General features: G+C 40.0%; 1 protein-coding gene across 1 annotated transcript; it reads left to right on the plus strand.

The window, feature by feature from the left end:
- Positions 1-5,319: 5,319 nt before the first annotated feature.
- LOC137254374 (uncharacterized) lies at positions 5,320-9,068 on the plus strand. The gene is made up of 3 exons (XM_067792011.1): positions 5,320-5,369; positions 5,438-5,896; positions 8,269-9,068. Exons 1-3 carry the CDS (start codon positions 5,358-5,360, stop codon positions 8,884-8,886), a joined length of 1,089 nt encoding a protein of 362 aa, XP_067648112.1. The 5' UTR covers positions 5,320-5,357; the 3' UTR covers positions 8,887-9,068.
- Positions 9,069-13,130: the final 4,062 nt, after the last annotated feature.

Here is a 13,130-nt window from a genome sequence, read left to right on the forward strand (position 1 = left end):
ACAAACATTCTAGAGTCACCCTTGGTCCACCTTTATGGCGATATCTCGAAAAGGCGTCCACCTATAGAACTAAGGATTACTTCCTTTTAAAATACTCCTTACCACCTTTCATTTGATACCCATATCGTACAAACACATTCTAGAGTCACCCCTGGCCCACCCTAATGGCGATATCTCGAAAAGGCGTCCACCTATAGACCTAATGCCCACTCCCTCTTAAAATGCTCAGTAACACATTTCGTTTGATACCCATATCGTACAAACATTCTAGAGTCACCCCTGGCCCACCCTAATGGCGATATCTCGAAAGGGCGTCCACCTATAGACCTAATGCCCACTCCCTCTTAAAATGCTCAGTAACACCTTTCGTTTGATGCACATATCGTACAAACACATTCTAGAGTCACCCCTGGCCCACCCTAATGACGATATCTCGAAAAGGCGTCCACCTATAGACCTCATGCCCACTCCCTCTTAAAATGCTCAGTAACACCTTTCGTTTGATTCCCATATCGTACAAACACATTCTAGAGACACCCCTGGTCCACCTTTATGGCGATATCTCGAAACGGCGTCCACCTATGGAACTAAGGATCACTCCTTTTCAAAATACTCATTAACAGCTTTCATTTGATACCCATATCGTACAAACACATTATAGAATCACCCCTGGTCCACCTTAATGGGGACATCTCGAAAAGGCGTCCACCGATAGACCTAAGGCCCACTCCCTCTTAAAATGCTCAGTAACACCTTTCATTTGATACCCATATCGTACAAACAAATTCTAGAGTCAGCCCTGATCTACCTTTATGGCGATATCCCTAAATGGCGTTCATCCATAGAACTATGGCCTACTCTCTCTTAAAATACTCTTTAATACCTTTCATTTGATACACATGTTATACAACCACATTCCAGGGTTACCCCAGATTGATTTTCCTTATTTTGTCTCCATAGCTCTCAACTGAGTATGTTATGTTCGGTTACACCCGAACTTAGCCTTCCTTACTTGTTCTTATTAAACTTTGTTTTTATAACGATAGTTTAATTTGAATATTATTGAATACGGGTATGAATGTTTTTGTTAAAGCTGTGGTATGAAAGACTGTATGTATTAAATGAGAATGGAATTCAGAACTAAAAACTGGTATATAATTTTTTAATAGCCCTCTTCCGTATGTTTAAATTTTAATAGCAACACTGAAAAACTAAGTGACTTTTCAAGTTAATATTTATTTATCTTATCAAATCAATCAATACATGCTAAACAGCTGTCTTTATAATTTTTAATTAATACCCTTAAGCATTTTTATTCTTAAGAATGATTAGTTATTCGCACGTTCTCAAAAATGTTTATTTACATTGTACCTGAGTTTTTTTATTTTATTTGAAAAGAATATTTTTTTAAGTTCTGCTTAAAATCCAAAGTGGGACAATTAAAGGCCATAATACAGTTTCAAGTTAATCGTTAAGCATTTCAACCAAACTAAACATCTTGCGTTGTTTGAAGCATCAGAACTGATGCAGCGAGTTACCTATGCTTACAGTTACTTTTTACGCTATCATGTCACAACCGATTCTTACGTTATCTCGACATTCTCCATCGCGAACAGCTGCTGTGAAAGCGAAAACAAAATGTCAGAAACAAAGGGCGAAAATAAATTTGACCGCTGCTTTCATGCGGTTAACGAATTACGTAAAACTAGACGATTGACGGAAAGGTAAGCTTCAGAGCATCATAAGCAAACGGTATCGCCAAAGCAGTTATCGTTCGTTAAACGTCTTGCAAGTCAAACAGAATGAGGCTCTTAGAATAGAATGCTAGTGAAGCTCAAGGTGGAGTTGCCCTACAACCGGATAATGTTATTTTTAAAATGATAAGGAAGTTAGACTCTGTATCTTACAAAGATTAGAACTTGTGATTGTACACCCGGTAGCAAGCTAATTTCATACCAATGATTCAACTACATCATGTTTTCATGGTCAGAGAACTTGGAGGCGATAGTTGGTTGAGCCATTAATCATGCAATAAGATCTGTGTGTTTGACATCGTTAGGTTGAGCCTAAAGAGGCAGGTACTCACATTGGAAGCATATATACAAGTATATACAGTGGCTCACAGCTTATTTCGTGCAGCTGATGATTTTTCATAGATTTAATTAGTTTTTGAGCGGCTTCGGGTGGTACCTTATGCCTTTCTTTGACAAGAGTTGTTTTTAAATCGCTAATCTTACTAATCTGCTTTTGACGTGTAGCCGATTCCAAAATTGACCTCAAATTTTCAATGACATTTAACGCAAGACATTGTGGAAGTGGATTCATGAGGTGTGGACAGTTGCATATTATCCATGCCTACAGAATCCCGGCACAATTCTGGACATGTGTTAAGGGTATTTGCCTTGGTTATAGCGAAATCGATCACGTACACCTAAATTAGGGACAATTTGCAACAAATTGTTTTCTCGTCAGGTTAAATAAAAATTATTATTATTAGTTATTAAAAATGAATATCCTCTAAACTCTTACAATAGATTGTTCAAATAAAATAATTTTTGTTAATTTTTTTTTATTTTATCAACAAAAAAAACAAAATTTAAATTGCTGGGGTGATTATGTCATGTAAGATATTACTTACTTACTTAATTGGCACTTAACCGTTTAAATGGTTATGGCATCCAACAAGGCGCGCCAGTCGCTTCTTCGCTCTGCCAACCGGCGGCAATTGGTCACACCAAGGCAGTTTAAATCGTTTTCACCTGGTCCTTCCAGCGGAGTGGGAGCCGCCCTCTTCTGCTTCCATAAACGATTCCGATAAAAAAACTTTCATATTTTGAGCGTCATTTTTCATTCGCATAACATGGTATGGCCAGCATAGCCGCTGCATTTTAATTCGCAGGACTATGTTTTTGTCTCCGTAAAGCTCGTGCAGCTCATCATTAAATTTTCTTCGGTACTTGCCATCACCAATGAGTAGAGGTCATAAACTTTTCTCCCGAACACTCCCAGAACCGATTCATATGATGTTGTCATGGTCCATGCTTCTGCACCATATAGCAAGACGGGTACGATAAGTGACTTGTAGGGCATGATTTTCGTTTGCCGAGAGGACTTTATTTTTCAATTGCCTACCTAGTCCAATGTATGTTGTTGTTGTTGTAGCAATGCTCACCCCACCTAATAGCCGCGACCGATCACAAATTGTCATCAATATCCTCTAACGGGAGTACAAGGAAACTTGCCGTTTCAACAGGGGTGGACCATAAGGAAAGGGGTGTTAGAGGCGTAGGTTCCACATTACAATTGAAGAGATGGTTGGTGTCATGTGGGGACACGTTGCAAGCGGGGCATACATTTTGTATGTCGGGGTTGATTCTGGATAGGTAAGAGTTTAACCTGTTACAGTATCCAGAACGAAGTTGAGCGAGAGTGACACGCGTTTCCCTGGGGAGTATGCGTTCCTCTTCCGCAAGTTTTGGATAATTTTCGTTAAGCACAGGATTCACCGGGAAATTCCAGGCATAAAGGTCCGACGCCTGTTTATGGAGTTCACCAAGGACCTGATAGTGTTTTTTCACTTCATACGGCTGTGTTCTCAGGTGCCGTATTTCCTCAAAATGCTTACGGAGATGACTCCTTAAGCCCCTAGGCGGTGCTGGTTCATCAATCAGATGTCTGTTGGGATGCCCAGGTTTCTGGGTATTCAACAGGAACTGTTTGGTCAGCATCTCATTTCTCTCCCTGATGGGGAGTATTCTCGCCTCATTATGAAGATGGTGTTCTGGGGACATAAGAAGACATCCCGTGGCGATTCTGAGAGCAGTATTTTGGCAGGCCTGTAGTTTCTTCCAGTGGGTGATTTTTAGGCTTGGCGACCATATGGGTGACGCGTAGCACGTAATCGGCTGACTAATTGCTTTGTATGTAGTCATGAGCGTTTCTTTATCTTTTCGCCAAGTACTGCCGGCGAGGGATTTGAGGATTTTGTTACGGCTCTGAATTCTCGGAACAATTGCGGCTGCGTGCTCACCAAAATTTAGACCCTGATCAAACGTCACACCCAAGATTTTGGAGTGTAGGACAGTCGGTAGCGTAGTGCCATCGACGTGGATGTTAAAAATGGTCGACATTTGGGGCGTCCATGTTGTAAATAAGGTCGCGGAAGATTTAGTCGGTGATAATGCCAGGTTTCGCGAGGCGAGGTGTGTGAGTCCAATGTATCATTTATTGGTGTTCTTCACTGGAATTCAGAGCAGGTTCCCAAATAAACAAAGTCTTTTACTATTTCCAAGTTATGGCTGCCAAGAGTAGCGTGGTTTCCAAGGCGCATATGCGCTGACTCTTTGCTCGATGAGAGCAGGTGCTTCCTTTTGTCCTCATTCACCATCAAACCCATGTTGTTGTTGTTGTTGTAGCCATAAGGACAGTCCCCGAAGACCTTGGGGAATGTTATCGATATTTATGATCCTTTGCCGGGTGCAGATCCGGTAAGCTCCGGTAACAAGCATCATTAAAACACCAGCCCGACCATCTCCCGAATGATTCAGTATGACCACATGAATCCTTCAAGGCCATCCCGCCCTGCCACCTCCTAGATGCATGAGATCAATGGGGTCGCCATAGCCTCGGCTGTTAAAGTAGCAAGATTCGCCAAGGGAAGGTGATGTTGAAAATTGGGCTGAAGAAGCTATATTTTGCGCTGGCAATACCTTGAAAGGTCGCGCTACACCACCTCTTGAATCAAACCCATCTTTACCGCTTCTTCTTCCAGTTTGAAGTAAGCAGAACTAACGGCGCGTGTGCTCAGGCCGATAATATCAATGTCATCAGCATATGCCAGAAATTGATATATTCTGAAGATATTTTCCAAGATTGGTCACTGCTAAAATATTTGATTGCTCAGCTACAACGACTTTTGTCACCTCTAAGGGGAACTGCACACAATTGGGCATTCACTTCCAAATTCAACAAATAATTGTAGCCAAGAGTAAACGGGACCCCTAATGTTATTACGAAAACTTCATCACTTCAACTACCACCTACGTTTTAGTTAAATAGTCAATCGATTGAATTACTAATTGTTAAAAATTTACATTGAACTTCGATTTATTTAGGAATATTTGATATGCAAACATTGTAAGTTGGGCGATGCATTTTTGGGCAAGGTCTTACAACAACTATTATAATTTTCTTTTCGTTTATTTACTTATTTCTTCAACTACCGTTTTTCAGTGTTTTGGTTTCTCTAAGCAAGACTTTTTTACTATAAAAGGTAACATATGTGATATGTAAAGCACAACACCTTCACATTTCCTACCGTTAAGTACAAACAGAACTCCCCACAAAAATCAAGCAAAATGTACAAATTCGTAAGTGTCCATTTTTTAATACTAACGCAAAATATATTTTTAGAAATAAATAACTTCTTTACTTTCAGTTGACTTCCATTCTTGCCGCTCTCATCGTTTGCACATCAGCTAAACCTAGCGGTGTAGCACCATTAGCCGCTGCACCTCTTGCTGCTGTAGCATATGCTAATGCTCCACTGTATGCGGCTGGTGGCAGCAATCAAATAGATGTTCGCAACAATTATGATGGCACACTATCTTCCTACACCACAACACCATTCCATTATTCCGGTCCGTTTTCTAGCCGTTATGCCTCTGGTGTGCCAGCTGCGTATACAACGGCTGCTCAATTAGCTGCACCAACTGCTTTCGGTACTCCATGGGCTGCATCAGCTTTTTCTGCCAAATATGCTGCCCCAGCCGCATATGCTGCTAATTTAGCTTTTGCTGCTCCTGCTCCATTGGATGCTGGTCCTGCTCATCTGGCAGGTGCGCCATTTAGTGCTCCCTATGCGCCAGCCTTTACCGCTCCAGCTCAATATGCGTGGTAATTCTCTTCTACTAGTAAGAAAATTAAGCAGGAGGAATGTTATAAATAATAATGCTTGTATCTTGAACTGACTTTGTTAAAAATAAATTAAGAAACAAAAGAATTTATTAATTTTATTTCAACTTCATGGCTTAGGAATAGCTGACCGCGCATGATGCTACATATGGACGTTAGTAGACGTCGCCGACCATCGCTTACCCGAAGACCCTGCGTTCGATTCCCAGAGAACACCATCAAAAACTTAGAAACAACCTTTTCAATTAGAAAAAAGTATTTCTAAGCGGAGTCGCCCCCTCAGTGAAAACTCATCTACCTTGAAGATGCCGTTCGTAGTCGGCATAAAACATGTAGTTACCGTGGGGAGGGACTCAACAAATTAAGCGGAGTTACACTAAAATGACAGCCCTTGGTCGGGGAAAAAATCCCTAGTCGCTCCCGTATATAGAACTGGATGCCGTAGGAAAGCGGTTCAGTCCCGCCAATTTGTAGGAAATTTAAAAGGAGCACGACGCGAGTTGGAAGAGAAGCTCGGCATAAAATCTCTTTAGTGGTTACTGCGGCTTCCATTTATTTATTTAAACACAAGCAACGGATGACCGGTGTGGTCCTGCTTTGCAACGGCTAAAATCGCCTAGATAGTTACACGCCATTTAATCATGATGAAATCGGTATCCGAGAGTCTTCCATTAAATAGATCAATAATGGTGTCCACCTTCCTTTTTTCCAATTAAAGGTGTCGTTTGAGATATTCAAACCTTGCCATCGACGCCCTTTTTCCGCTACATTACCTTCATATCGGCGTAGAGCTCATATAACTCAGCAGTATACGTTTTTGACATGAGCTTAAATCTTCTGAAAATCTTTCCTCTCAAGCACTCCAAGACCCTACTCATCTTCTCTCGACACCATCCCGAGTTTATATCCGCCAACAATAACACAAATATGTGTATAATTTTTTGTACGAAATGAAGTACTTCGTCTAGTCCTCATCTACCGCACGACCCACTTTTTCCCTTTATCCAATTCAGATAAGGCAGAGCTTACAACGCGTCCGCTGTGATGTCGTAGGGGCATGCTGCACCCCCACACCGAAAGTTCAAGCCTCGGACAAAACGACATCAAAAATTAAAGCTTTTGAATTTTTTTTTGCAGAGCGAAGGTAAATATTTCAAAGTTTTGCTGCAAATAAGAAATATGCTAATCCATCAATACGCTTTAAATTTATACCTGTGTAAACCAAAATTTTATGATTTTTACTACATTTCGTCAATTTTCCACGCCTCTTTAATATGTAGCTTCAAATTATATTAAAAATATCCATCTCACATAGTTAAGCTTTCGAATGCAAGAAACCGTTTTAACATCGGGGCATTCTGCGTGATGTGATGAGCGTACATTTTAGATGTAGGCATCCCGACAGCAATTAAAGGCTGATTTTTTCGATAAAAATATGACATGAAAACTTCAAACCGTCTTAGCTGCCCCAAAGCTTCTTTCGTAGGAATCTCGATATCAAGCTTATTAAGGCATGCACACAAATTTACCTTCTCTTTTATTCTCTTTTAGGGTGGAACAAAATTCAAACTCCTTTGATATGACCAACTGGCAGAAAGAAGAACCGACTGGCGCGGACGGCGAAAACCGCTTCAACGGTTGAGCGCCAATAATAAGTAAGTAAATATGGATCCGCTAAGAAGAATTTTGCATACCTATTCTTAGACATAGATAAAGCAATAATTGTAACAAATCGTGCTGCTATTGACATACTTACCTATGCACATACATAGCTTTGAGCGGAAATGCAAACATAGCATGAACATAATATTAAGCACACGTCATAAACATATTTGGCCAATGACATAATCATCAACTAATAAAACAATGAGCATTTCTTACGAAATTTTACCGCTATGTTAAGCAAGTAGACGAGTAATTAATAATAATTGGTGGAATGCACTCGACTTTTGGTGCATATAAAGTCTACGAAAATTTTTCTTTGCATTGAATTTTAAAGAGCCCATAGTTTGGGGCCAGCGCAATGACCACCAAAAATGGCCACCCCACCCACTTAAGTTTATTATCGATTGCCGCCAAGTCTGTGGGTTGGTGGGCTTAAAGTGAATTTTTCAATGATTTCTTGATTGAGTAATATTTAGCTGCATAAAATAATTCATATAAATTGATGTACCAGACAATTCATAATTCATAACCGAAATAGCATTTGCATAGTCAAGTGTGGGCCTTTGATTAACGTTCAGTACCTAACCAAATATTAAGTAAAATGGTGCTTATAAAATTTGTAAGTATAAACTTTATATTAAAAATTGCTTCACACCTTCAAATGATAATTTTTTTTTTTTTCACTTTCAGTTTTTTACTGTGCTAGCTTTAGCTACTTTGGTCTTTGCTAAACCATCACATCCTTTTGCATTCCATCCTAGCGCACCTGATCATATCGATTTTGCACCACCTATATTGCCACCAACACATTTTCATGCACCTGAGCCAGCACCAGATCCATGGTTACCACCACCTCATTTACACGCCACTGCATTCGCGCCTGAGCCTTGGCTGCCGGCACCACATTTACATGCTGCTCCAACTGCACCACTTTTCGCAGATCCAGCACCCGTGCTACCGGCTCCAGCACCTTTATTACCAGCTCCCGCTGCTCTGCTCTCTACTCCTACAGCTGTTTTTCCAGCTCCACTACTGCCTGCGCCTGTCGTCCACCACCACCATCATGTGGTACCCGCTTCACTGCCAGTGCCAGTTTTACCTGCTCCTGTGGCACCACCAATATTGGAACCTGCACCATTCATAACACCCACATATCGTGCCATTCCTGGCTCCAAAACGACAACTAATCACGTGTCAATCCGTTATGCTTTCCCTAAATTTGTAGCGCCTCATTCTCATCTACATGCTGCGCATGTGCATTCGGCGCCATTATTTGCTCACCACAAACATCACCATTCGCTATTCTAATTTCCTTTGGTACAAAGAAAGAAAGATTAGTTGGAGGCAAAAAGTCGTTTTTTAGCAGCTTATTGTAAATAATACCAAAGTTATGTAGTTAAATTTTTAACTTTAACTCGATTGTTAATTTATTCAACGTTATGATGTTATTTAAACTTTTATGTAAATATGTGTTTATAGTTTAGGTTAAGAATTTCAATATTTTTGTTTGCAATAAAAAGAAATTAATTAATTAATAATTATATGTACATATGTATATTGCTACAAAAAGAAAATACAACATAAGATAATAGCGATTTGGTCCCAACATGATCCATAAAACAGTTCCAAGGTAGTCCAGAAAATAATCTTGAAAGAGTCTCGAAAAGATCCCGAAGCTATAGCGCATGCATTAGTGAAATAGTTTGAAGACAAACCCACAATGATCCATAAATGGAAGCACATATTTTAGTTTTTAACGAAGTGGGCCCCAATATACACTTTAAAACATTTTCCCAAGAGATCACCCCTAAATGCTCTTGAATTATTTCTGAGAACAATCTCGAAATGATCACGATAGCACATACATAGCAATCCTTCCAAAATGATACACCATCAGCCTTGAAATTGTTCCGAAAAACTCCCGAAACTGTTCAAAACAGTCTCAAAATGATATACAAACTAAAATCAGTCCTGAAATATTATTACGAAAACGACCCAGCAACCGATAGTTAACAGATATTCTGTAGCAATCCTTCCGATAAGAGCAGTCTCGATTCCGAAAAATATCTGAAATTGTCCAAAATAATCTGGGAAACAATGTCGAAGCTATACGCAGATAGTCCCGAAATACTATTGCGAGAACGGCCAATAAACTGAGCAAAAACGGTCCCTAAATAGTCGTTAAGTAATCTTGAAATAGTCCAATTCCGAACACAATCCCGAAACGGTTCCGAAAGAATTTAAGAATTAACTCTTAAAACCATAAAAAAAGTATTCAAAAGTTACTGTTTCGTACGGTGTTTAAGACCCAACTTTTTCAATTGGTCTTATGACCATTCCTATAGAACACACGCTCTCAACTGCACTTATGATCTCAGCATATAGTCACAATACAAATAATTCCATCTCGAACCGTATTGCTATTACGATCATTCTGATACTCTGATAAAGTGAACTCATATTTTCTTAAGTGGCCATGAGGTCAATCATTTTATATCGCAGCTGCAAAATAAAATTTTGAAAAATGATAGAGAAATTGATTTCATCGCCATTTAAAGTGTCCGTAAGACCAATTGACCTTCCACCAAAGAAATGCATGCACTTGCACTCCAAGTGATTTGTCAGAACCCCGAATATAATTAACAAACGTGCCTTGGTTTGTGCAATGGTTTCGAAAGGTGAGGCCTTCCTCAGATGAGGCCCTCACCCCATACCTCTCCCGAGGAAATGACGGTATGAAAGTCTATACAAGAGGCATATAAAGTCTCCTAAGTCAGAGAGTATATTGATTATATCTGGAAGCCTGATTAACGACTGGGCCGCAGCTACATAACTCCCAATATTCACCGAATCTACTTTGAGCTAGACGTTCAGTTCCACGTTAGGTGTTATTGTAGGAAAATCAAAAATTTTTTGATGCCAACATAGGTTCCAGGAGCACCACCAGAGCTTGGTAGGCTAGAATATAATCTCATAAATCCCATATATGATCCTGCGGTAGTACAAGGCAAACCGGTGGCTTCCTAGCACGATCCTACATGTGTTTTTAGGCTGCTACCTCTCAAAAATTGTCCTTAGTTCCTCCTTATGAAATATCTAGTTCCGTTTTGTCACAGCTGACAGCCAGCCAATTTGACTCATCCTATCCAAGGTATGCAAAAATCTGTACAAGCAACGCGCCGGTTGTTCTGAACTTATCCCTGACCAGGTTTGCTACGTCATCTGCGCAGACAACCTCTTAGCAGCTACTGACTGCGAAGTTATTCAAAAGCTCGTTTACCAAATAAACTTAGAGAAGAAACAAATAACTGATAGCGCACGCACTTTTCTCCTTAGTTCAGCCACATCCCATTCCTGTACAATATTAAACAATGGACTGACAATTAGTTAGCTTTTCGAAATTTGTAGATATGATGGATTCCGGATATCTACTGGATACACAATACAGTCATAATAAGTGCATATACATATGTATGTACATTAACCTGCGTCGATTTGTATGGACGAAAGTTAACCGATATCGCGTCATCGATTTTTCGTTAGGATTTGGGCTCAGGAAAAAAAGTTCCACTACACATACCCAAAAAAATAATTTTGGCGCCTGCGACCAAAACACTCCCCAAAACCCAAAAAATACTGCTTTTTTTTCAAAAAAGACCTGTTGTAGAAACGTTGGCGATAACAGTTTTTTGCAAAAAAAAAATATTTTTTGGATTTTTGGGAGGGCTTTGGTCGAAAAATTTACCCTCTCGCCATTTTTTTTTTCGCAGGCGCGAAAATTATTTTTTTGGGCCCAAATCCTATCGAAAAATCGATGGCGGCATATCTGTTAATAAATCGACCCAGTCTAATGTACATAAAATTTATAAACAAATGTACGCTGAAAATAATTTACTAATTTGTGGCACGCAAAATTGGGAAACTGATTTGGTATGCAAAACACATATTCGGCTACTGTCTGCTGGGTCAGTTGTTGTTGGTCACAGAATTGATGCAACTTATGTTAGCGTCATGTACAACAAAGTTAGTCAAGATTATAGCGCACACAAATTTTCATACTTCAGTGGTGCGCAAACCAATCTGTACTATTATTTAATATTTTTTTTTGAGGAGTTAACGGTCTTATTTATCATATTATTAGCTTAGGGATGAACGTGACAAAGGTTATAGCGGGAATACGAGCGCAGGTAGTTCTAAAATTGATAAGTATCCATTTCTGTATTTTGCTACAATAGTAATCAACCCATGTGCTCTATACTATTTGTGAACTGCATGATCATATCCAGCACGAGGTTCATGAATAAAAGGATGAATCAAGCTACATGGCTGTCACCTGATCGAAATACTCGCAATCAGATCGAACAAGCAAGCGACAAAAACCCAAAGAAAGATAGACGTTGAAAGGCTGCTATAGCAAAAGACTGCCAATGACTGCACAACCTAACCCGATGGAATGTAGGAGAAGTAGGGCACTTCGTACTATCGCCGAGTAAAACTTTGCAACCGGCCACGGAAAAACTACGATGAAGAATGCCGCGTTGCAACTGAACGAAAAGACGGTGCCTAAAGGGCTACGTTAAAAGCGAGCGCAACAAGGGGTGTTTGTGAACGCTATCGTGAGTTGAAAAGGGAAGCGAAACGCCTATTCAGGAAGAAAAAAGCAGAGGCAGAGAGGCGTGAGTGGGATGAGCTTGAGCTGTTAGCCAACAGGAATAACGCGGCGAAGCGTTGGTAAGGCGCATGTATCAGCTTCTGACGATTAGACTCTAAGTGTTCTTTGCCACAACGAGGATGGTCCTGCAAACTGCGCCCACTGTCGCGGAATTAGGTTCATAGTATGGCATATAAGGTCCTTTTTAGCGCATTGTGCAATTGTTGAAGCTCACCGTGAATCGCGTGATTGGCCCTTATCAATGCGATTTCGGAAGTGACCATGCGCCAAATCTTAGAAGAAATACGCGAAAAAATAATCGGCACACATTATTGTCGATTTTAAAGCTGTCTTCAAAAACACGAAAAGGAACTACCTATATGCCACTATGTCTGAATTTGGTTTATCCGCAAAACTTTTACGGCTGTGCAAAATGACGTCGAACAACATCATCAGCTTAGTCAGAATAGAGAAGGACCTCTTCGAGCCGTTCCAAAATAAACGAGGTTTGAGACAGAGTGACCACCTATCATGCGATTTCTTTAATGTGATCTTGGAAAAAATTATACCAGCCGCAGTTCTTAACCACTCCCGAACAATATTATATAAAAGGGTGGAATTATTGGCATATGAAAGCACTGTGTGGAGACAGAATTATAATTAGTACCATCTCTTAATGCGATAGTTCTGCGCTAGTTCGGAACAAGTACAACTTGCTGCAGAGATAATAACCCGTGGTTAATACCCATAATTCGTAGTCTACCGATCGATTTACTAAGCTAATATATAACAATTTGCCGTTAAGTATTAATGAAAATTAAACAATTTATTACAGTAGGAGGCCAATTATGCAGGCGTTCATACAAGTAGTTACGTATTAACACACCATTCTTTTTGCTGC

Source organism: Eurosta solidaginis, chromosome 5 (genome assembly GCF_040869045.1).
Source record: "Eurosta solidaginis isolate ZX-2024a chromosome 5, ASM4086904v1, whole genome shotgun sequence".
NCBI lineage: Eukaryota > Metazoa > Arthropoda > Insecta > Diptera > Tephritidae > Eurosta > Eurosta solidaginis.